Raw genomic sequence first — 25,023 nt, 5'->3', positions numbered from 1 at the left:
TCTGCCTTTGCTCAGTTGTCAGTAAAACAAGGTGTGAAGCAGACCCTCTAAGGATGCCTCTTTGAGGATGCTGAGCTATGATAAGACTTCAATTTTGAGCTGTTCCATAAAATAGCATTTTACTTTAATAAATGTAAAGTAATCTGGAACTTAATGTGTGACCGTTATACTAAGAAAGGCAGATAAATGTGTGTACAGAAGAAGGAGGGAGAAAATGGTAGGCAGAAACCAAACCTTGTTAAATCGGAAATAACTTAGATAAAAAGCACCTCATTCAAGGGTATAAGGTAAAGGAGGTCTTTAAAATTGTACATTTTATTTTACCCCCACTGCAGGCCTTGGTGTCTTCGGAACCTAGGAGTTCCAACTTGGGTTTTCTGAAACTGGCAATGAAGGAACTGATCTCACTTGCTCTACCATTAGTGACGTGCCAGGATGAACCTGCCACCATTCCACAGGTAGCAAAAAGAAACAAATTGTAGACTTTGTCTTGTTGGATTATATTTTAACATTGGAACTCATTAACAATTCTTACTGTTATTGAGTTATTTCATGTAAGTAGATATTGTATAATGTAATAGAATTACAAATACTTAAAATTATTCCTCACCTCAGTACAATTGTTACTATTCTCTGGCATCGACAACGATTGGTACAATTGTTTTTTCTTATGCTGTGGAGCAGATTTTGATATTTCAGGTTGTCTTTCCTGTATTCCTTGATGGCTTCTCTTGTCAAAAAAACCCCAGATCTTTTGTGAAATTTTCTAACATTATTCACCTCCACTGTGTTCCCAGAAAGTAGGCGTAATTTTGTCAGTACTGCGCCATTCCCACTTCAGCTCTCTTGTTTTTTTGCATTTCTCATGTAATTACAATTAAAGTTTAAAAACCTGGCAGCATGCATGGGAAATACGTATGATTCTGTGGCGGGGAATGCTTCTTAGTGATGAAATTTGCTGTCAGCTGACAATGCTGCAGCTACAGTCGGTCTGTAAAGAGCCTCCTGGGCAAACAGCGAGGCACAGCATCATGGCCACAACTTTTCTGCCCAACTCTACCCCCATTAACAAAAGGCTTGAAACCACCAAGGTGACAAGGGTGTTTTTCAAAATTAAATTTCACTTGTAAACCTTTCACATCACAATTTGTTTCACTTTATTCATGTGTGTGCATTTATTTGTTGAGACTATTTGTTGAGTTAGAGTGCTAAATACTGGCATGCCTCATGTTTAGTACATATTGATGGCCACAGGGGAGTTAGGGGCATTTCCTTTATTGTGTAAGAAACAGTTCTGTGTTTTTTTGTTCACTCTCTTTATTGAATGTTCATGTAAGTGTTCAGTGTTACAGTCGCAACTGTGTGGGACATTGCTGCGCTTGCAGGATCAGCTCCCCTCTTTCCAAGCATTGTAAAGGACATTTCCTGATATTACACTCAGTGAGGATAGTTGAAATGTTGTAGCAAACTCAAAGCCCTATGAGGACTCCGCCAGCCAACATCCTGAGATGGACAAATATTTGGACAGTAGAGGAGGGTGTGAATGTTTAAGTTGGTAGATGAGGTGCTGATTAAGCTGACTGCTTTGTCGAGTATATTGAGTGTTGTTGAAGCTGCAGTCATCCAGGCAATTGGAGAGTGAGTAGTCCATCACACTTTGACTTGTGCCTTGTAAATGGTGGACAGGCTTTGGGAGTCAGGAAGTATGTTACAATTCCCAATCTCTGACCTGCCATACTTCAAATATGACTGGTCCAGTACAGTTCCTGGTCAGTGGAAACTCCCAGGAATTTAATAGTAGGGATTCAGTGATGGTAATTCCATTGAATGTCATGGGGAGATGGTTAGTGTAATGTATTGAAAATTGCATTGGGGATGCATAGCCTCTAGGATAAGGGACTGATAATTTAGGACTGAGGTGAGGGGAAATTACTTCATTCAAAGGGTGCTGAATCTTTGGAACTCTCAACCCTGAGGGTTGTGGGTGCTCCATTGTTGAATACATTTAAAGCTGGGATAGAAAGATTTTTGGACTCATGGGGTACAAATGGATATGGGGAGCAGGCAGGAAAGTGGAGTTGAAGTCCAGGATCAGCCATGATCATGTTGATTAGAGGAGCAGGCTCAATGGGTATATGGTCATATTTTTGTGTTCTTGTGTTAAGAGCCAAATGGCACTGGTGGATCCCAAACTAAGCATCAGTGATCAGGTTACTGCTGTGTAAGGGCCACTTGATAACACTGGCAAAGACACCTTCCATCACTTTCTGATGTCTGAGAGGAGGCTGATGGGGCAATAATTAGCCAGATTGCATTTGTCCTGCTTTTTGTGGACAGGGTATAACTGGGCTGTTTTCCACATTGTCAGGTAGATGCCAATGTAGCTGCACTGGAACTACTTGGCTCGGGGCATGGCTAGTTCTGGAGCACACGTCTATTGTCGATACTATTGCTGCGATATTTTCAGGGCCCATAGCCTTTAATATCATGTGAAGTGAATCGAATGCAGTGAAAGCAGTGCGCTATAATCAGACCGAAGTAATCCCACAATCAGTGGATCAGGCCAAAGCTTTGGAACCCTGCCACATGCAGTTGTGAATGATGGTTGACAATTTAACATTTAATAAGGAAGTGATTCCATGAATATTTGCATCCTCAATGATGGCAGAACTCAGCATCTGAGTGCAAATGACAAGACTTCTAACTATCCAGCTTTGTTTATGGGGATGATCCTTCTTGGCCCTCTTCCTGAGGACCTCACAATCACAGGTGACATCTTGAAACCAATTCTATTTACACATTTCGTCAAGAGCTGGCTGTGTGCACTGGATGCAGCAAAGACTATAGACATCAACAATATCCAGGCATAGGCTTGTTATGTTCTTGGACCGCGGCCTGGTTAGGGACCAGTAAATTTTTTTGTTTAAAGTAGACAAAGTTTGAGAGCCAAGGTACTTACTAAGAAAATAAAGCTACAAGATCCCACGGTTTTTGAACAGACAAGACAAACTTTTGGGGAGGCAATGGTATACTGGTATTGTTGCTGGACTAGTAATCCAGAGACTCAGGGTAATGTTTTGGGGACCCGGGTTCGAATCCCACCATAGCAGATGGTGGAATTTGAACTCAGTAAAAATCTGGAATTAAAATTCTAATGATGACTGTGGAACCATTGTCGATTGTTGTAAAAGTCCATCTGGTTCATTAATGCCCTTTAGGGAAGGAAATCTGTCGTTCTTACCTGGTCTGGCCTACATGTGACTCCAGACTCTTAAAATATCCTCTCAAATGGCCTAGCAAGCCACTTAGTTGTAACAAACCGCTATAAAGTCACAAAAAAGGAATGAAACCAGCGAACCACCCAGCATCAACCTAGGCACAGGAAGTGACAATGGCAATCTCAGCCCTGTCGACCTTGCAAAGCCCTCCTTACTAACATCTGGGGGCTATTGCCAAAATTGGGAGAGCTGTCTCACAGACTAGTCAAGCAACAACCTGACATAGGCCCAGGGATGGTGATGGTGGTGTCTGGGACATTATCTTTAAGGAATGATTCCGTGAGGATGACTATGCCCCTAGCCAAGCTGTTCCAGTACAGCTACAACACTGGCACCTAGCCAGCTATGTAGAAAATTGCACAGGTTGGTCCTGTACACATAAAGCAGGACAAATCCAACCCAGCCAATTACTGCCCCATAAGCCTATTCTTGGTCATCAGTAAAGTAATGGAAGGGGTCATCAACAGTGCTATCAAGTGGCACTTGCTTAGCAATAACTTGCTCACTGATGCCCAGTTTGGGTTCCTCCAGGGCCACTCAGCTCCTGACCTCAGTACAGCCTTGGTTCAAACATGGACGAAGGAGCTGAACTCCCGAGGTGAGGTGAGGGTGACTGCCCTCGACATCAAGGTCGCATTTGACAGAGTGTGGCATCAAGGAGCCCTAACAAAACTGGAGTCAGTGGGAATAGGGGAAAATTCTCTGCTGGTTGGAGTCATACCTAGCACAAAGGAAGATGGTTGTGGTTGTATACTAAGAAGCATACTAAAGGGAGGAAGAGGCAACCATGGCTGACAAGGGAAGTCAGGGACAGCATAAAAGCTAAAGAGAAAGCATACAATGTGGCCAAGAGCAGTGGGAAACCAGGGGATTGGGAAGCCTACAAAGACCAACAGAGCACAACTAAAAAATAAATAAGGAGGGAGAAGATTAAATATGAGGGTAAACTAGCCAGTAATATAAAATAAAGTTTGCAAGAGTTTTTTTTAGATATGTAAAGGGTAAGAGAGGGGCAAAAGTGGACATTGGGCCGCTGGAAAATGACGCTGGAGAAGTCATAGTGGGGAACAAAGATATGGCAGAGGAACTGCATAGGTACTTTGCGTCAGTCTTCACGGTGGAAGACACGAATAACATCTCCAAAGTTCATGAGAGTCGGGGGGCAGAGGTGAGTATGGTGGCCATTACCAAGGAGAAGGTGCTAGGAAAACTGAAAGGTCTGAAGGTGGATAATTTACCTGGACCAGATGGACTACACCCCAGAGTTCTGAAGGAGATAGCTGAAGAGATAGTGGAGGCGTTAGTGGTGATCTTTCAGGAATCACTGGAGTCAGGGAGGGTCCCAGAGGACTGGAAAATCACTAATGTAACCCCCTGTTTAAGAAGGGAGTGAGGCAAAAGATGGGAAATTACAGGCCGATTAGCCTGATCTCGGTCGTTGGTAAGATTTTAGAGTCCATTATTAAGGATGAGATTTCAGAATACTTGGAAGTGCATGGTAAAATAGGGCAAAGTCAGCATGGTTTCATCAAGGAGAGGTCAAGCTTGACAAATCTGTTAGAATTCTTTGAGGAGGTAATGAGTAGGTTAGACAAAGGAGAGCCAATAGAAGTTATCTACTTGGACTTCCAGAAGGCTTTTGACAAGGTGCCGCACAGGAGGCTGCTCAGTAAGATAAGAGCCCATGGTGTTAGAGGCAAGGTACTAGCATGGATAGAAGATTGGCTGTCTGGCAGGAGGCAGAGAGTGGGGATAAGGGGGTTCTTCTCAGGATGGCGGCCGGTGATTAGTGGAGTTCTGCAAGGGTCAGTGTTGGGACCACAACTTTTCACTTTATACATTAACGATCTAGGTGCATGAACTGAGGGCATCCTGGCTAAGTTTGCAGATGATACAAAGATAGGTGGAGGGACTGGTAGTATTGAGGAGGCGGGGAGGCTGCAGAAGGATTTGGACAGGTTAGGAGAATGGGCAAAGAAGTGGCAGATGGAATACAATGTGGGGAAGTGTGAGGTCATGCACTTTGGTAGGAAGAATAGAGGCATAGACTATTTTCTAAATGGGGAGAGAATTCAGAAATCTGGAGTGCAAAGGGACTTGGGAGTCCTGGTCCAGGATTCTCTTAAGGTTAACTTGCAGGTTGAGTCGGTAGTTAGGAAGGAAAATGCAATGTTGGTATTTATTTCGAAAGGACTAGAATATAAAAGCAGGGATGTGTTGCTGAGGCTTTATAAGGCTCTGGTCAGACCACATTTAGAATATTGTGAACAATTTTGGGCCCTGTATCTCAGGAAGGATGTTCTGGCCCTGGAGAGGGTCCAGAGGAGGTTCATGAGTACGATCCCAGGAATGAAAGGCTTATCATATGAGGAACGTTTGAAGACTCTGGGTCTATACTCGATGGAGTTTAGAAGGATGAGGGGGGATCTGATTGATTGAAACTTACAGAATACTGAAAGGCCTGGATAGAGTGAACGTGGGGAAGATGTTTCCATTAGTAGGAGAGACTAGGACCTGAGGGCACAACCTCAGAGTAAAGGGAAGACCTTTTAGAACAGAAATGAGGAGAAACTTCTTTAGCCAGAGTGGTGAATCTATGGAATTCATTGCCACAGAAGGCTGCGGAGGTCAGGTCATTGAGTGTATTTAAGACAGAGATAGATAGGTTCTTGATTAGTAAGGGGATCAAAGGTTATGGGGAGGAGGCGGGAGAATGGGGTTGAGAAACTTATCAGCCATGATTGAATGGCAGAGCAGACTTGATGGGCCGAATGGCCTAATTTCTGCTCCTATGTCTTATGGTCTTTATGTTGGAGGTCAGCCATCTCAGCTCCAGGGCATCACTGCAGGCGTTCCTAAGGGTAGTGTCCTCAGTCCAACCATCTTCAGCTGCTTCATTAATTACCTTCCTTCCATCATAAGATCAGAAGTGGGGATGTTCGCTGATGATTGCACAATGTTCAGCACCATTCATGACTCTTGAGATACTAAGGCAGCCCATGTCTAAATGCAGCAAGATCTGGATAATATCCAGGCTTGGGCTTACAAGCGGCAAGTAACAGTCATGCCACACAAGTGCCAGGTAATGGCCATCTCCAACAAGAGAGAATCCAACCTTCGCCCCTTGATGTTCAATGGCATTACCATCACTGAATACCCCACTATCAACATCCTGGTGGTTACCATTGACCAGAAACTGAACAGCACTAGCCGTATAAATACTGTGGCTACAAGAGCTGGTCAGAGGCTAGGAATCATGTTACAAATAACGCACCTCCTGACTCCCCTCAGCCTGTCCACCATCTACAAGGCACAAGTCAGGAATGTGATGGAGTACTCCCCACTTGCCTAGATGAGTGCAGCTCCCATAGCACTCAAGAAGCTTGACACTATCCAGGACAAAGCAGCCCACTTGCTTGGCACTACATCCACAAACATTCACTCCCTCCACCACCGACACATAGTAGCAGCAGTGTGTACCATCTACAAGATGCACTGCAGGACTTCACCAAGGCTCCTTCAACAGCACCTTAAAACCCACGACCGCTACCATCTATAAGGACAAGGGCTGCAGATAAATGGGAACACCACCACTTAGAACTTCCCCTCCAAGTCACTCACCATCCTGATTTGTTCCTTTACTGTTGCTGGGTCAAAATCCTGGAACTCACTTCCTACCAGTGCTGTATGTGTACCTACACCACATGGACTGCAGCTGTTCAAGATGGCAGCTCAACACCACCTTCTCATGGGCAACTAGGGATGGGCAATACATGCTGGCCCAGCCAGTGAAGCCTACATCCCGTGAATGAATTTTAAAGAAAAATAAAGTCAGAAAAGTAAAACAATCTTATACCTTATGTTAATTCTGAATGTTAGAGTTTGTGAATTAACAGGCAAGCTGTGGTTGAACACACTACACTGCAAAATACATGGTGACTGCAACCAAGAGAGATCCCATGGATTTCTTAGCAACCCACCATGTGGATTTCTTAGCAACCCAGACATCAGTATCCACTGTGAGTTACACAATCTTGTTAACACTGTCTCCCTCACAAGGGATTCCAAACTTTCACTTTTGAAGATCAAGCCTTTGAATTCCCTCAAAGCTGCTCCAACTTGGACTGCCTAAACAACTGCTCACCTTTCAGGGCTTCAGTCTCATCTCCCAACATGACATTCCCCTGGATTTCCTGAGCCTGCACTCCGGCACCAATTCACAGGCACAACTACAGCTCTTCAGTCACACTGAGCAGCACACCACTGCTCCAAAGGGCGACCTTTGCCCCAGCGGCCCAGAGCATTGGGTCACAAACCTTTCGCTGCCCTTTCAGCTCTCTGCAGCTTCTCCCAAGCCCTCACTACTTGGATTCTCTCAGTCTCAGAACTTTTGCATCCATGCGCTGGCTCCTTTGCTTTTCTCCAATTCCTACCAATGGCCTCCTTCTGATGGCTTCTTCTCTGGTCCTCTACATGTCTTCACTCTCTCTCTCTCTCTCTCTCTCTCTCTCTGTGTCCCTCCCCCTCTCTCCTCTCTCTCCCTGCCCCCCTCTCTCTCTCTCTCCCCCTGCCCCACTCTCTATCTCTCTCCCTGCTCCCCCCCTCTCTCTCTCTCCCTGCCCCCTCTCTCTCTCCCTCTCTCCCTCTCTCTCCCTGCCCCCTCCCTCCCTCTCTCTCTCTCTCTGCCCCCATCTCCCTCCCCCTTTCTCCTCCCTCCCTGTATCCCTCCCCCTCTCTCGCTCCCTGTTCCCCCTCCCTCTCTCTCCCTCTCTCTCCCTCTCTCTCCCTCTCTCTCCCTCTCTCTCCCTCTCTCTCCCTCTCTCTCCCTCTCTCCCTCTCTCTCCCTCTCTCTCCCTCTCTCTCCCTCTCTCGTTCTCGCCCTCTCGCTCTCCTCTCTCCATGTACCATGTTCCGGGACTCCTCTGTTACCCACCCCACTCCTGGGTCCTCTATTTTGCGCTGATTTCTCCCATGCAGGCACACTGGGCACCTGTCCCCAGCCTGAAGATCTTGCAATGCTGAGCTGTGCATGCTCAACCCGCACTCAGTTCCTGCAAATGCAGAAACTCCTGGCGCATGTCAGGACTTGTAGTTGCCGACTTCCGCTTAGAAATCAGATAAGTTCCTATTTCTTAACAGGCTGAGGACCTGTGCTCTAGAACTAGCCACACCTCTAACAAAATTGTTCCAGTGCAGCTACAGGACTAACATCTGACAATATGGAAAATTTCCAGTCTCTATTCTATCATTCTACTCCCAATCATCAGCAAAGTGATGAAAGAAGCTCTGTCAGATGACATTTATATACCAGTAATCTGCTCAGTAATTCTAATTTTGAGTTGTACCACTTAGCTCCAAAGCTCATTATGTCCTTTGTCTAAACATGGACATGAGCTAGATTATAGAGGTGAAGTGAGAGTCTCAGCCCTTAACATCAAGGAAGATTTCAACAGTGTAGTAACAAGCAGCCCTAATAAAACTGAAGTTGATGAGGATCAGAGAAAACTCTTTAGTTTCACATCTGGCACACAGGAAAATGTAACCAATTCAGCTCCAAGTTGTTCCTTAGGGCAGTGTCTGAAGTTCAGGTATCTTCAACTGTTTCATCAATGACCATTCCCCCATTGTAAGGCTAATAGTGGGGCTGTTCACTGATATTTGTAGTGTTCAGCTCCATTTGTAATTTCTCAGAATTGAAGCAACCTGTGGCCACATACAGCAAGGCCTGAATAACATCCAGTCTTGGACTAATAAATGGCAACGCTTTTGCGTCACACAAATGACAAGCAATGACCATCTTCAAAAAGGGAGATTCTGACCACTTCCTCATGACATTCAATTGCATTACCATCATCAAGTCCCCACCATTGACCAGAAATTAATCTAGGACAGATATATAAATCCCATATAAATTCTGTGGTGAGTGGCTCACTTGGTTCCCCAAAGCCTTCCCACCACCTGAAAGCCATATTGAGAATGTGATGGAATATTCTTCACTTGCTTGGAATGGTGCAGATGCATCAACATACAAGAAGCTAGACCATATACCGGATAAAGTGATCTGCTTGATAGACACCTCATCGACCCTATTCATCAGCAGCATACCATGGCTGCAGTATTTACAGGTCCTCCTGATTCTTTTCTTTCAGTGTTCACAGACATTGCTAATGGCTCCCTTAGTTCTGGCACATTCGTTTCCCACTTCAAAATGTTAATCATCGCCCGTCATCTTAAAAAGCTCTCTGTTCCCTCTAACTTCAGACTGCTTACCTGACCATCAAGCTGGTGATAAGCCAGAATTGCCTCCAGTAGAACATTATGTTCTACTTTCTGGCGGTTTTTGCCTGAATTCTTTTGCTTTGCTGTCTTCATACTTTAATAAGTTTTCTTGAAACTTAATTACTTTACTACACTTTTGGTCATCTCTCTTACTATTGCCTGGTTCCACTTCTCCTCCAGGAACTGTTTAGCATGTTTTATGTGATACAAGTGTAAGAAGTGATATTCTTTATTGCATTTTTGGTGGGTGGGGAAAAGTGGTCCTTTTCCAGAAAAGGTTTCTTGCACTTCATGCTTTTTTCCCCACAGTTCCTTATGTATATATTTTTGTTTTTGTCAGGTGCACGCTTTGAATATCTTGAGAGCTCTTTTTAGAGACACCAGATTGGGTGAAAATGTCATTCCTTATGTGGCAGATGGAATACAAGCAGCCATTCTTGGGTTTACATCTCCTATATGGGCAGTAAGTTATAACCTTTTAAGTCTTTGGAGTCTGGTAACTGGACCTTTTCCAAAACGAATGTGACCAAAACCAAAAAAAAAGACATGTCACCAAAATACTGACAAAAGCACTTAGTGTAAAATGTATAGGCTTCTGGGTTACAAGAATGTGTTATTTTATTAAAATTTTGCTATAGAAGTCTAATACCAATCAACGTATGATCAAAATGACTCATCTATTGAGCAACTGATGTGTTACGGGGAAGATGTGCTGTGCAAAGGTCACGTGGGTTCATGAAAATGACAATTCAATCATAATGTGATATGAATTGTTGCTAAATGTTCATTTATATTGTTCACACAATCCTTGGGAGGTTCATGTGATAATACTGAAACTGAAATATTACGTGTGTAAAAAATAAACACCTATAGCCCCCTGTCAACACACACTGCAGGGCTGGTTAGCTGAGGATTTAGGAGCTTTACAATGTAACCCCCAATTAATCCCTATTTCAGCAACACAATTAGGTATAGAATCACTGAAGATACTAAAATAGCTCTGATGTAAAAGTCCAATGTTCTGCTTATTATTTTAACAGGCCGCGAGTTGTTATTAGAAGGTTTGGCTGTGTATATGATTACATTTTGAATCACCTGTAACTATCTCCAGCAGGGTAAATTAGGTCATCTTATTACAGATTGAACTTTAATTAACTAAAAAGGTAATTGGACCGTGATCAGGGAAATGGTTGAATTGAGCCCTTGTACAGTTTTATTGCAGTAATATTTGTGCATGCTTTCTCTTCTGTACCCATTTGTTTGTATAGGAGTTTTTTAAAGCTGGGTACAGAACAGAATTAGTAATGTTTTAGTAATTAGTAATTTAGTAATTAGTAATAAGGCTTTTGATGCTAGTCCTCTGGAAATTGATATAGCAAAGTAGTGTCTATAAGCATTTGACAAACTATCTTGTTAATGATAACCCTTCAAACTTTGAAATCAGTATTAAGTGTAATTAAAAGAATTTATAGCACACTTTGCTGACTTGCAGCAGTCTGATGGAAATTTCACCTAAAGCCCTTTACAAAGCTCAAAGATTTCTTAGCTGAAACAAAGTCAAATTGCAGGATAAGAGATGGCTCTTTAAAAATCTGGCTGTCTTTTTGTGGAGTGAGATATTTGCGGAAATGGCTCCGAATTACCAACCAAATCAAACAAACCTACTCTAAAATAAATAACCAAAGTTGCCAAAACACAAAGTATAATCTAAAAGTCTCCAAAAGACATATTGGCTGTGGATGTAATCCTTCCTTAATTTGTTTACCGAAGAAAAAAAGTCCTGTTTATTTGAATCTTTAATTATCAGGTTAAGGGAAAATGGTACATTAGTTCTGGTTTATGTATGGTCCATGTGTTTTTGCTGCACAAAAGTGGCATTATATTGCATTCACTGAGTAAAGGCTAAAACTGAGAGATTTTTAACCACTGTCATTCAGTGTACTTTTTAATGGTCCTGAATGCAAGTTTATTTTGATCACATTTATTCACTGACTTTGGACTGGCTTCTCAGATCTGAGGTAGGACTTAAATATGCAACTTTATTTCCAGTAAACTGAGCTGCAACTTGTTGTTTTGCTAGCTAATATTAAAAAAAAATGCGCAGCCAGAATCAACAGTACTGAAAAGAAAAGTTTCAAATTTAGACCTGGTGGTTGTTTGTAGCTGGGGGAAAGATGCAGTACGTCTTGCTCAGTCGTTTCAACCCAGGATTCAAATCCAGTGTCACCTCTGCCAGCTGCAAAGTTCAAAATGAAGCCCTTTTGGGAAGTCAGTCCAATTCCTAAAATGCAGTGACACACAGCGCAAAAATATCCCAAATTTGGCAAAAAAAATTTCCACTAAACCTGGAAATTCTATTTGGCTTAGTGGTAGCACTTTCATCTATGAATCAGAAGGTTACAGTTTCAAATCCCACTCCAGAGACTGAAACATACAATCCAGGCTGATGCTTCAAGATCATACTGAGGGAGTGCTGAACTGTCAAAGGTGCCCTCTTTTAGATGAGACATTAAACTGATTAAAAAAAAACAATGTATAGTATGAAGTTATCTCCCTCATTCCTTTGACTTCAGTAATTCTCGCCAATCATTTTCTCAGAAGCTTCAAATTTCCAAAACCAGCACTGAAAAAATGTTAACAAAAATGATGTTTAGAATCGATAACCATTTATAGCAGTAATAAACATGCAGCCTTAATCAACAATGTGAAAGGAAAAATGAAATCAAGCTTCACAGAGGCAGCTTTGATAATGTAATTGTGAAAGCTGTATTTGAGGTCACAGAAGGTTATCGTTTATCCATTATTGTCAGTGACGACAGTGTATGAGTCATCTTTAATTTACTACATGCTTTGAATTCTCAAATGATTTGAAATTCTAATTTTTCCCAAGGAATATTTTCCCTACACAGAACATTGGATATCAGAATATGATATAGATTCTTCCACTATATATATCACTTTCAGATCCCTGTAGTGCTTTTTCGTTTATCATCTTTAAATATAACCAGATTTGAAATATGTGTACAGTGGAAATATAGAAGTAAATTTTAAAAAAAGGTACAAGGAATGCTACCTACAGTCCATAACGTTCTCCTTGCTTTTGATTACCAGGTACGAAATTCTTCCACATTATTGTTTAGCGCACTGATTACCAGGGTATTTGGAGTCAAAAGAGGAAAAGATGAACATTCCAAGAAAAACAGGTGAAATTTCATTCGTATTTACTTAATTATTCTTTTGAAAGGAAAACAATGATCATGCCAAAGAAAAGTTTGTCCCTGATTTCAGCTGTTCTTGTATGCTTACACATTTGAAATTTGGTGGCTCCATGCTGGTTCTGATTAAGCATGCCATATGGCAGGCTATGCGCGCACATTTTACGTGAGAAGTATGCTGTCTGCCTTTTTGATAAAGTTCCTGTATTGGTGTCTAGGCCTTAGGCCCAGGCCAGGATATGCATGCTGTGATCAATATTCTCAAGCATCTGGCAGATCAACTGCTGACCAATAGTAAACAGTGAGACCAGTGGACTGGTTTGAACGATCCACCAACCTTTCATCACCTGGTTATTAAACACTGAGAGCATAGGATCTGAAAGTGATTTAGAGAATGGAGGCATCTACATGATATTCTGGTATCCAATATCCTGAATGTAAAGCATGCAATAAATTTGAGGCGACTCATAGACTGTTGTTATCAACAATGGACAAAACATAATCATCCCCCTGCTCGATACCCTCTTTCCACTCCTTGTTGTAAAAACAGTTCCTACAATGCATTCATTCCTGAAAACTCCATAGGTTATTATATCCTCTGTCTTTTGGAACAGCCCCCATGGAATGCTGATCCCCCACTTATCGCTGGCCTTCTATCCAGCTTCACCTGCTCCACTCCTCTTAAACAGTATAAATTTCATCACATTTTTATTTATCTTTAGTTCTGAAGAAGAGTCATACAGACTCGAAAGGTTAACTGTTTTTCTTTCCACAGATGCTGTTAGACCTGCTGAGTTTTTCCAGCATTTTCTGTTTTTGCTTCAGACTTCTGTGTGTGTTCGGCTATATTTACGGATGTACGTATATGTTTGTCAAAACTGGTTGGAATAGTACACCTAACAATTGTTTTGGTAGCAAACCAATAAGGGTCATAAAGATTGTAATTGTTTTTATTCTTTCATGGGATGTGGGCATCACTGGATAGCCCAGCATTTTTATTGCCCCTCCTTAATTCCCTTGAGAAGGTGTGGTGATGAGCCACTGCCTTAAACCGCTGCAGTCCATCTAGTGTAGGAAGGCACTGGCAGGATTTTGATCCAGTGACAGTGAAGTTCCAAGTCACCATGGTGTGTGACTTGGAGGGGAACTTACAGGTAATGGTGTTCCCATGTGTTTGCTGCCCTTGTCCTTCTAGGTGGCAGAGTTCGCTGGTTTGGAAGGTGCTGTCGAAGGAGCCATAGTGAGCTGCTGCAGTGCATCTTGTATATAGTACACACTGCTGTCATTATGCATTGGTGGTGCAGGGAGTGAATATTTAAGTTGATGCATGGGGTGCTGATCAAGCAGGCTATGTTATGATCCTTGGCCCACGGATGTGGGTGGGAGAGATCCGGTTAAGGGTCAATAATGTTTTATTTCAAGTAGATAAATGTTGAGATTCAAGATGCTTACTAAGGGAATAAAGCCAGAAAATTTTGCAGGTTTTGAACAAACAAAAATAAACTTTACATACAAGCTCAGAAAGATAAAACAATTTACAATATCTATCTTATAATTTAACATTCAGGGTAAGTATAAGGTATATGTGAATTAATGGGTGAACTGTGGTCGGACACACCACAATGTACAACAGATGACAGATGGGACCAAAGCAGATTCCTTTGATTCCTCAACAACCCGCTCAGACCTTTGTCACATTGTGAGCCAACCAATCTAACTGAAACTTTGTCCTTCTCACAAGGGTTTCCAAGCTCCAAATTTGAAGATCTCACCTTGGAATTCTCTCCAAAAGTCACTCTCACTTGGATGTCTACAACAGTGACCCACCTTACAGGGTTTTAGTCTCATGTTCCGAGGCTCTTTTCCCCTGGATCTCTCTGTGTGCACTCAAGTTTCACCTTCCACGCACAATCTCAGATCTTTGGCCATACCACGCAGAACACCACTACTCCAAAGGAGTACCTTTGCCCCGATGGCTGGCAGCATGGAGTCATCAACCTTCGGCTGCCTTCTCAGATCTTCAGGGCTCCACTTGTGCCCACTTCTCTTAAAGTCTGCTCCCTGCAGCTCTTTCTTGAATTCAGAGCCTATTACTTTTCTCCTTTCTCTAACTTCACTTAAGGGACCTATTTCTGCCCTCTGGCTCTCATCCCTTTTTATCCTACAGGTGTGCAGGGCCAGTCCTCAGCCTAAAGAGCGCAAAACCACTGAACTGCATATGTGCACCCATTTCCGGGTCAGTGCATTTGCAAGAGGCTCGAGATTCATCCGGAACTGGAATTCCCGACCTCCGAACTTCAAACCATGATAAGTATCGGAATTCTTCATACTTGGATGGTGTCGAGCTTCTGGAGTGTTGTTGGAGCTGCACCCATCCAGGCAAGTGGAGGGCATTGCATCACATTCCTGTCTTGTGCCTTGTAAATGGTGGACAGACTTATTACTTGCTCCTTATCAGATGTTGTCCAGGTCTTGCTCCAAATTGTTGATAATTAATCAGTTTGTATGCTTATTTCGACAACTATTCCAATTTATAAGTCATATATAAGTGGGATCTCTACTTTTGTTCATAAAAGACTTAACCAACTGGTAAAAACAGAACTCTCTGGATAGTAAATTTTCTTATGTTTATTAAAGAAAACATACTTACCAAACTTCGGACAATAACATTTACAGCTTTAGCTGGTTGCACATTCTGTTGAAATGTAGGCCACAGGATTTACCTGCTCAGGTCCCTGATCTCAGTCTCAGACCCACTAGCAGAGATTGACATGTGGCTCATTGTCTCTAGAGTCTTCAAAGTTTTGACAATTAACAACAGCAACTTCATGGAACCCATGTTTTTTAAAACCTGTATGACAATCACACATGTCAGAGTCAGGCTATTGCTGACTTAATGATTGACTGTAGCAGTTGCTGGTGAATTTGGTTGTCTTTCACTTGTTTTTTCTCTCATGATTCTCAAACAGAAATACAATGAAATTATTTCTCACTGTTCCTTAATCCGATTTTGAACAACCCTTCATTTTTTAAGCTAGACTTTTTCACGGCCATGATGTATTTATTATCTCCTGGACCGTACCAGGGTTCCAGAGAGGTTTCCTTGTTTGTGCAGATTTAGCTCAAACTGCACTGACCCATAAGAGGGAAATTTGAAACTTCCACAATGATTCTACATTGATACTTAAATAAAAATCCAGTCTTTCTAATATACTTATTAATTCCGTTAATCCACTAATTATAACTTAATCAAAGTTCATTATTTTTGCAATCATCTGTTTCAGGACTGACGGCTACTTAATACAGTAATTTGATTGATACACGTAGCTAATACAGAATACAAAATGGCTGAAGAAAACCACTATTGTTACTCTCAAAATGGCTTCCTTGCCTTTGTGTTATTAACTCAATCGCTTGGCTTTAATTGATTTATTTTCCTAAAAACTGACTCTTTTAGTTAAAAACTAATTCTAATCACCCCAAAACTAGCTACAACATGGGCACAGACTGCTTCAGTTTCTGCAGAGTTGTAAATGCTACTTAACATTGTGTAATCATCAGTGAACACCCCCATTTCTGGTCTTATGGTGGAAGGAAGGTCTTTGATAAAGCAGCTAAAGATGGTTGGACCTAGGACACTACCCTGAGGAACTCCTGCAGCACTGCCCTGGAATGGAGATAATGGACATTAGACTAACACAACCATCTTCTGTTGTGTTAGGTATGACTCCAATCAGTTGAGATTTTGCCCTTTGATTTTGATTGACTTCAATTTTTACAGGTCTGCTTGATGTCACACTTGGTCAAATGTTGCTTTGATGTCAAGGGCAGTCATTCTCACCTCCCCTCTTGTGTTCAGTTCTTTCGTCCAAGGCTATAATGAGATCAGGAGCTGAGTGGCCTTGGCAGAACCCAAAATGAACACCAGTGAGCAGATTATTGCTGTGTAAGTGCCACTTCATAGCACTTTCAGCGACACCTTCCATCCTTGTTGATGTTTGAGAGAAAGCTGATGGGGCAGTAATTGGTTAGATTGGATTTGTCTTGCTTTTTGCGGATAGGACATATTGGGCAAGTTTCCAAATTGTTGGGTAGATGCTAGTGTTGTAGCTTTAGTGTAACATTTTGACTAGAGGCAAGGCTAGCTCTGGAGCATACCTTCAGTACTATTGGTGGGATGTTGGCAGGGCCCATAGCCTTTATAGTATCCAGTGCCTTGTTGCATGCTTGGCTGAGAGTCCAGACTCCCATAAAAGGATTAACTTTGTTGACACAGGTACAGAGAAGTGACAACTTTGCGTGATTGATGTTATAATAAGCTATTTTTCTGTGTTCTCTTTTGTCAATGCTAAATGTTCATTTGGACAAGATAAAGAGGTGTCAAATGTTTATAGCTTTGGCTATTGATGCTTTAAATGTCTGGTTGATTGACACTTTTATTGCCTTTTTTTAAGAAAATTTTGTATGGGTGGTTTTTTAAGCAATTCCATAAATGCCCTTGTTACTATAGTGTTCATTGGTTCTGTACAGTGTATACTGGGTGAATGGGCATGGAAGTGTCATGAGTTTGCATGGAGTGTATGAGGGACCATTGGGTGTGCATGGGGAGCATGAGTGGCATGGAGATTGAAGGCATTGGGGTAGGTGGGGGTGCTTGTGTTGGCATGAAGGGGGCATGGGTAAGACCTTTTGACTTACCTTTCAAAGGTTTCCTGAATCCAGATTATGGTTCATGATTCCTCTGAGGGGCTGTGGACCATGAGTCATGGAGAAGCTAGCCCAGAAGCTGAAAATGACAGGGTGCTAGGAGATGCCTACCCTTACAATGGAGCTGGCCAGGTAGGGAGTGCAGGGTACCGGCTCACTTACCTGCACCCTTATCCCATGCCACTGAGAATTGGGGGAGCTATGAATGGGTGTGGAAATCCCAGAATTGGGCCCCTCCTATTTTTAAATGGCTCTGGATTACAACTCCGTAAAGATCTGGCTCAACATGTTAACCAGTCTGTTCCAAATATAGTGATTTACAAGCGCTATCTAATACAGTAAAACTAAATGAGTTAATAGCCAATGCAAATGAAAACTTCTTGTGACCAGTATAATTTTGGACTCATCATTATCTGCATTTTCACTTTTGGCAGTTCTCCGCATGGTGAAAGTCAACTCAAATCTGAAGCACTTATTAACTGTTTTTAGAGCATTTCTGAGATCCATTCTTCCATATTGTTCCAATTTTGTCTTCTGCTGTAATAACTAGATCTGATAAAGGTGGTTCCATCCTCATTCTGCCTGTCTGTAATCCTTCCATTGTACTGACATTTCCGCCCGATATCTGGACTAGATTGAATTCTGTCAATTGTCTTCTATTCTTTGTGACATAGCAGAATGTCTCAATTGTTCCATGAATGCTGAAGCAAATGACTATTTCCCTAGGAATCATTTAAAAGCAGCAGACATCTAATCAAACAGATTAGGTGTCTGGGAGGAATCTTGTGGAGGTGAGGGGAGGGGGGGGGGCGGGGGGCTCTCGCCTGCTGGCTGGAGAGCCAGCCAGAGATCCATGTTGCTTTCTTTGGGGAAGGCCTGCTGAATCACCAGCCAATTAGACTTAGGAGAGTTGAGGGGCCAGCAGCAGGCCTTTCCTTTGGATCAAGACCCCGGGGTGGAAATCCTGCTTACTGAGAGCTTCTGGCTAATCAGAGGCTAGCAGCTGTTTTGAATGTAGGCGCAGCTGGGGATTAGGTGGCTGCTGCCAGAACGATGGGCATCAGAGTCCCAGGCTAGTGGAGTGACCCAGGCTACAGCTAAGTAACAGTTAGAGGGGTTTCACGAGGTGGGGGTAGGAGGAGTGTGGGGGTTCAGCAGCCAGGGCAGGAGATTGGCTTTCAGTGGAGGCACCCCCTTCCCAGTTCTGGGTTCCTCGATCAGGCATTTAAAGTGGGACCTCCTCCCACCCCACTATCCACGTGGCAACAGGCTTGCTCACAGCTGGGTTAGTAACAGTGACAGCAGGATAAGGCTCTTAAGTGGTCATTAATTGTCATTTGTATGATGGTTTCACTGAAACTTCACAAGACAATGTCATTATTATTATTAACTAAAAATTTGATCCATTTTAGCTGCCTAAACTTGATCTTGTGGCAAATGACAGGTTTTGAATGTTGAGTACATAAATGGAGGCCCAGTAATTGGGAGTTTGAAAGCACATTGACATCTTGTCAGTTGAAAGTTTTATTATCCTTGAAGTCCATACACCTTGAGATCCTTGATACAGAAATACGTGCACATTTACTAATTGTAAACAGATGGAAACTAATAATTTCACAAGGAAATGATGAACATGGCAACTAGTTACACCTGTAAGATAAAAGCAAAGCACTGCGGATGCTGGAAATTTGAAACAAAAACAGAAAATGCTGGAAAGACTTAGCAGGCCTAGCAGCATCTGTGGAGAGAGAAACAGAATTAACGTTTCAAGTCCATGTGACCCTTCAGAGCTGTGATGAAATTTATACTGTTTAAGGTGGGTGGAGCAGGTGAAGCTGGATAGAAGGCCAGCAATAGGTGGGGACAAAGGAGAGATTGACAAAGATGTCATGAACTAAAGGACAAAAGGAGTGTTAGTGGTAGTGGTAAGGGCTAAACAGGGCTAACTGTGTGAAACAGACTTGTGGGAAAAGCCTCCAGTCACCCTGGATGACTTTGCTGTTCCAGTAACTAAGGTTGTGTTAAAAACCTTTGGAGTTCCTGTGTCGAGTAAGAGGGAGAGAGAAGCTGTGAAATACCTCTCATAGCAGCCGTGGGTGCTTGTGGTAATATTGCTGGATGTTTTATAGATTAAAAAACTATTTGGACTATTGGGAAACTAGTTAAGTAAAAATCTTGTGAAAACTGTTATAAAACTAAATGCAGATATGTAACTATAATCTTGTATGTTTAAGTTTTCTTTTGTTAATGCTTTAATTTAATCTTTAAAATCTCTAAATGTGGAAGTGAACTCATTACTTCTGACTTCAGTGCACAAACCTCGTAATAAATACAAATTGCAAAATTATTGTGATTGTGTGTCCCAGTTTCCCTTTGGGATTTGGTCAGCCTGGCAAATACCACCTTTCATATCATAACATTTGGAATTATGAAAAAATGCATATATTCAGCCTGAATGTTAGTGGCTTATTACCCACATATCAGTTGAAAATGATCTAACTACCATGCATATGATGGCTACATAAATGATTGTGGGGCCTCTTAGCTAACAGGGAGCTAATTGGGCAGGGAGCTAGGACATAACGAATATCAGACATATGTTTATTTACAGCAATCAAGTAGCACCTTTAAACCCTGTAATAGCTCAGCTACCTGTTTTAACTAAAACCTAATTGTCAACATATAAAGCAGTAATTTGATTTGAAACATACTTGGCATAGAATTTGAAACATGATGTTTATCTAATCAGTAAAGTTGACAAATCATTTAAACCTTTCTCCCAAAAAAAGCCAATCAAAACAGAGAAACTATCATGCAACCATCACGGTATTTAAAACTATTTGTACATTGTAACCTCATTCAGTTAAGACATTCTTAGTGGATTTGAGATCATAAGAAATAAGAGCAGGAGTCGGCCAATTTGGCCCCTTTAGCCTGCTCCGCCATTCAGTAAAATCATGGCTGATCTAACTGTGACCTTACTTTCCTGCTTACCTTCCATAACCTTTGACCCTCTTGTCGATCAAAAATCTAACTCAGCCTTGAACATATTCAGTGACCCAACCTTTACTGCTGTCTAGGGAAGAGAATTCTAAAGCCTTAACGACCCAATGAGAGAAAAAAAATCCTCCTTATCTGTGTCTTAAATGGAAGACCCCTTATTTTTAAACTGTTTTCCCTAGTACTAGACTCCCCCACAAGGGGAAACGTCCAGCATCCGCCCTGTCAAGTCCCCTCAGAATCGTATATGTTTCAATAGGATCACCTCTCATTCTTGTAAACTCGAATGAGTATAGGTCTAGCCTACTCAACCTTTCCTCATAAGACAAGCACTGCATCCCAGGAATCAGCCAAGTGAACCTTCTCTGAACTGCTTCCAATGAAATTATACCCTTTCTTAAGTAACGAGACTAAAGCTGTACATTACTCCAGATGCAGTCTCACTAAGGCCCTGTACAATTGTAGCAACATTTCCTTACTTGTATACTCCATTCCCTTTTCAATAAAGGCCAACATTTCATTTGCCTTTGTAATTACTTTTTGTACCTGCATGTTAGTTTTTTTGTGATTCATGCACCGGGACACCCAGATCTCTCTACCACAAATTTCTGAAGTCTCTCTCCATTTAAATAATATGTAGCTTTTCTATTCTTCCTGCCAAAGTGGACAGGCTCATGTTTTCCCACATTATATAGACTATCTGCCAAATTTTTGACCACACACTTAAACCATCTGCATCCCTTTGCAGACTGTGCCCTTTCACAATCAGTTCCCTACCTACCTTTTGTGTGATAGCAAATATAGCTTGCGCTCGGCCCAAGTCATTAATATAGATTGTAAATAGTTGTGGTATCCACTAGTTACAGATTCCCAACCTAAAAACGTCCCATTTATCCTGAAAATCTGCTCCCTGTTAGCTAACCAATCCTCTATTCATGCTAATATATTACCCCCAACACCTTATCGACTGCCTTTTTGAAATGCAAATATGCCAGATCTACTGGTTCCCTTGCCTTACTTGTTACTTCCTCAAAGAACTCTAATAAATTAGTCAAACATGATTTATCTTTCACAAAACCATGTTTACTCTGCCTGATTGTATTATGATTTTCTAAATGCTGCTATTATCCTGTTGCACATGTTAGGCTAACCAGCCTATAGATTCCTGCTTTCTGCTTCCCTCTGCTTTTGGATAGAGGTGTTACATTTGTAGTTTTCCAATTCTCTGGGACCTATTTGCAGAATCCAGGGAATTTTGGTAGATTACAACCAATACATCCACTATCTCTGCAACCACGCATTTTAAGACCCTAGGATGCAGGCCATCAGGTCCAGGGAACTTGTCAGCCTTCGTTTCTAATGGTTTTCCCAGTAGCTTTTCTTTAGTGATTGTAATTGTTTTAAATTCCTCTCTCTATTACCTCTTCATTTTCAACTATTCTTGGGATGCTTTTTGTGTCTTCTACAGTGAAGGCTGATACAAATTACCTATTCAACACTTTCACCATTTCCTTGTTTCCTATTATTAATTCCACATTCTTCACCCTCTAAAGGACCAATGCTCACTTTAGTTATTCTTTTCTTATAAAAACAGACAGTAAGAGTTGCTACATTTCTAGCTAGCTTTCTCTTGTATTCTAATTTCTCCATCATTACTTTTTTAGTCATTCTTTGCTGGTGTCTAAAATTTTTCCAAACTTCTGACCCGCCACTAATCGTCACACTAGTTGTACACAATTTCTTTCAATTTGATACCGTCTTTAACTTCTTTAGTTAACCACGGATTGTGCATCCTTCTCGTAGTGTATCTTTTTTTCAATGGAATATAACTTTGTTAAGAGTTATGAAATGTCTCCTTAAATGTCTGTCACTGCTTCTCTATCTTCCTATTTATATTTTAACCTATTTTCCCAGTCCACGTTAGCCAGCTTTGTCTTCATATCCTTATAATTTTCTTTATTTAAGCTTAAGGCACTAGCCTTAGACCCACATTTTTCACCCTTAAACTGAATGTGAATTTCTGTCATGCTGTGATCACTGTTATCTAGAGGATCAATTACTATGATTAATTAATTAATTAATCCAATTCCATTGCATTTGTTTTTTCCATTATTTAGTCCTTCATGAGATTTGGGTGTTGCTGGCAAGGCCAGCATTTGTTGTCCATCCCTAATTGTTCTTGGCCATTTCAGAGGGCAGTTAAGAGTCAACCATGATAAAAGCAAAATTCTGCAGATGCTGGAAATCTCAAATAAAAACAAAAAATGCTGGGAAAGCTCGGCAGGAATGCTGGAAAAACTGTAGAAAGAGACACAAGAGTTAACGTTTTGAGTCCAAATGACTCTTCTTTAGGCAGACTTGAAACGTTAACTCTGTCCCTCCATAGATGCTGCCACACCTGCTATGGGGCCAGGAATCACATGTAGGCCAGACCAGGTAAGAATGATAGATTTCATTCCCTAAAGGGTATTAGTGAACCAGATGGGTTTTCACCAGAAAGTTTCATGTTTACCATTACTGAGACTAACTTTCAATTCCAGATTTTTTCTTATTAATTGAACTTAAATTCCACCAGCTGCCGTGGTGGGATTTGAATTCATGTCCCCAGAGCATTAGCCTGGGCCTCTGGATTATTGGCCCAGTGACATTACCACATGTCACCATCTCCCCAATAAATTAAAGTTAAATTAAGTTAAATTGCCTACGGTTATTGCAGTACCTTTCTTACAAGCCTCCATTATTTTTTCATGTATACTCTGTTGTATAGTATAGCTACTTTTAAAGTCGACTCTACTCAAATAGGAAATGCCTATTTGTACTCCTGTTTAAAAACTTATTTTTCAGAAGAGACATTATTGTGATTTTGGATGTCAACAGCTAGAACAGTATGTAAGATTAGAGTCTGTATGCTTGAAATCACAGCTGCCAGTGTTGAGAAAGAAAGACTTTTATAAAACACTTTTCACAACCACCGGTTGTCCCAAAGCACTTTACAGCCAATGAATTACTTTTGAAGTGTAGTCAGTGCTGTAATGTAGGAAACGTGGCAATTTGTATCCCGCAAACTCCCAGAAGCAGCAATGTGATGATGACTGAATAATTTTTTTGTGATGCTGATTGAAGACTAAATGTTGGCCAGGATATCGAGGGCAACTCCCCTGCTAGTGCCATGGCATCTTTTACAACCACTCTAGTAGGCAGATGGGGCCTCGGCTTATTTCTCATCCAAAAGACAGTATCTCCAGCAATGCAGCGAGCCTTGAATTTTGTGCTCAAGTTTTGGAATGGGACTTGAACACAGGACCTTGTGACTCATAAGTGAGAGCGCTACCAACTGAACCATGGTTGACACAGACCAGTGTTGAGGAATGCAGAGTTTCAGAGAATTATAGGCCTGGAGGAGACTGGAAGGGGAAAGGTAATGAAGTATTTTGAACATGAGAATGGGAATTGTAATTTGGATGCATAAAGAGAGTGCGACTGATGGGTAGGGGAGAAAGGTTTAAGGAGATGGTTTGCTGTGAAGAAAAAAACTTTGGAATCATCTTTGCATTCCAGAATGATCTGAGAATAGTCAGTCATTTTGACAGCAACAGCACGGACTTGATGGCACTTGATGTGAATCAGCCAGATCTCTCAATGGATAGCTAAATCAGTTCTGCACAAGCTGATGTCAGGAAGTACTTCAAACAAGGGGTAGTGGAAATCTGGAACACTTACCATCAGAGATTAGATGAATTGAAAAATTCAAACTAAAGATTTTTGTTGGGTAAGGGTATTAAGGGATATGAAGGAAAGGCGGATAAATGGAGTTGAAGCACAAATTGGCCATGATTTAATCTAATGGTGGAACCAACTCAAGTGGCTGAATGAGCTATTACAATTCCAATGGTAAGTTTTAAGTCTGATCATCTTCTCAAGTTCAGTCTCCTCAGCCACCCGTAAATGGACCTTGTGTCTCCAATGATTAAAAGCATTCCACTACCAGGCCAATATCTTGGTAAAAAGGAACAAGACCCTTAGTTTAAAACCCTGAACGTTATTTACAGGCCTACTGGAATCTAACAGTTACCACTACATAATTTCCCTCCTTCTGTTACTTGCGTTACGTGTATATTCAGCCTGTTAGTGATTTAGACAGCAGATAAGCTTATTTACTTATAAAATAGAAAGCGCAAGTGAACATTCCTTGGGGCAGAATCTTCCCAGATTTGGACTAAGCGCAGTAGCATGTGGGAAAAAGGATATTTTACCCACCGTCCGCAATGGTGGCTTTTCAAGTGGTATTGTTCCAATCCCGCCTCATCAATTATGAGTTCCCAGGAAACATGCCATTTCAATGGCGGGCAGGCTCTCATTCGCTATCACCTCGCCACTTCATCATGTCGGGCACCATATTTAAAGTGCAGCCGCGTGTGCACTTCTCAGTGCTTCCAGCCCACAACTGCTGCAAAGAAGACATGGGCCCTAAGGGTAGGAAGACTGCAGCCCCCCCCCCCCCCCCCCCCCCCCCCCCCGCTTCCAGTTTAAGGACATGTCCGCTG

At 41.7% G+C, this 25,023-nt stretch overlaps 1 protein-coding gene across 3 annotated transcripts in view; it reads left to right on the top strand.

The window, feature by feature from the left end:
• The window catches only part of thada (THADA armadillo repeat containing), a 423,367-nt gene that overhangs the window by 90,452 nt on the left and 307,892 nt on the right, over window positions 1-25,023 (top strand). For all 3 annotated transcript variants that reach the window (XM_041182915.1, XM_041182914.1, XM_041182913.1), the window contains exons 23-25: window positions 336-458; window positions 9,898-10,020; window positions 12,669-12,760. In XM_041182915.1, the coding sequence (XP_041038849.1) occupies window positions 336-458; window positions 9,898-10,020; window positions 12,669-12,760 (338 nt within the window). The remainder of the gene's footprint in view (window positions 1-335; window positions 459-9,897; window positions 10,021-12,668; window positions 12,761-25,023) is intronic.

Source organism: Carcharodon carcharias, chromosome 2, assembly GCF_017639515.1.
Source record: "Carcharodon carcharias isolate sCarCar2 chromosome 2, sCarCar2.pri, whole genome shotgun sequence".
Taxonomy (NCBI): domain Eukaryota; kingdom Metazoa; phylum Chordata; class Chondrichthyes; order Lamniformes; family Lamnidae; genus Carcharodon; species Carcharodon carcharias.
The sequence above is the reverse complement of the archived record's forward strand: the minus strand, read 5'-3'. Positions and strand labels throughout refer to the sequence as shown.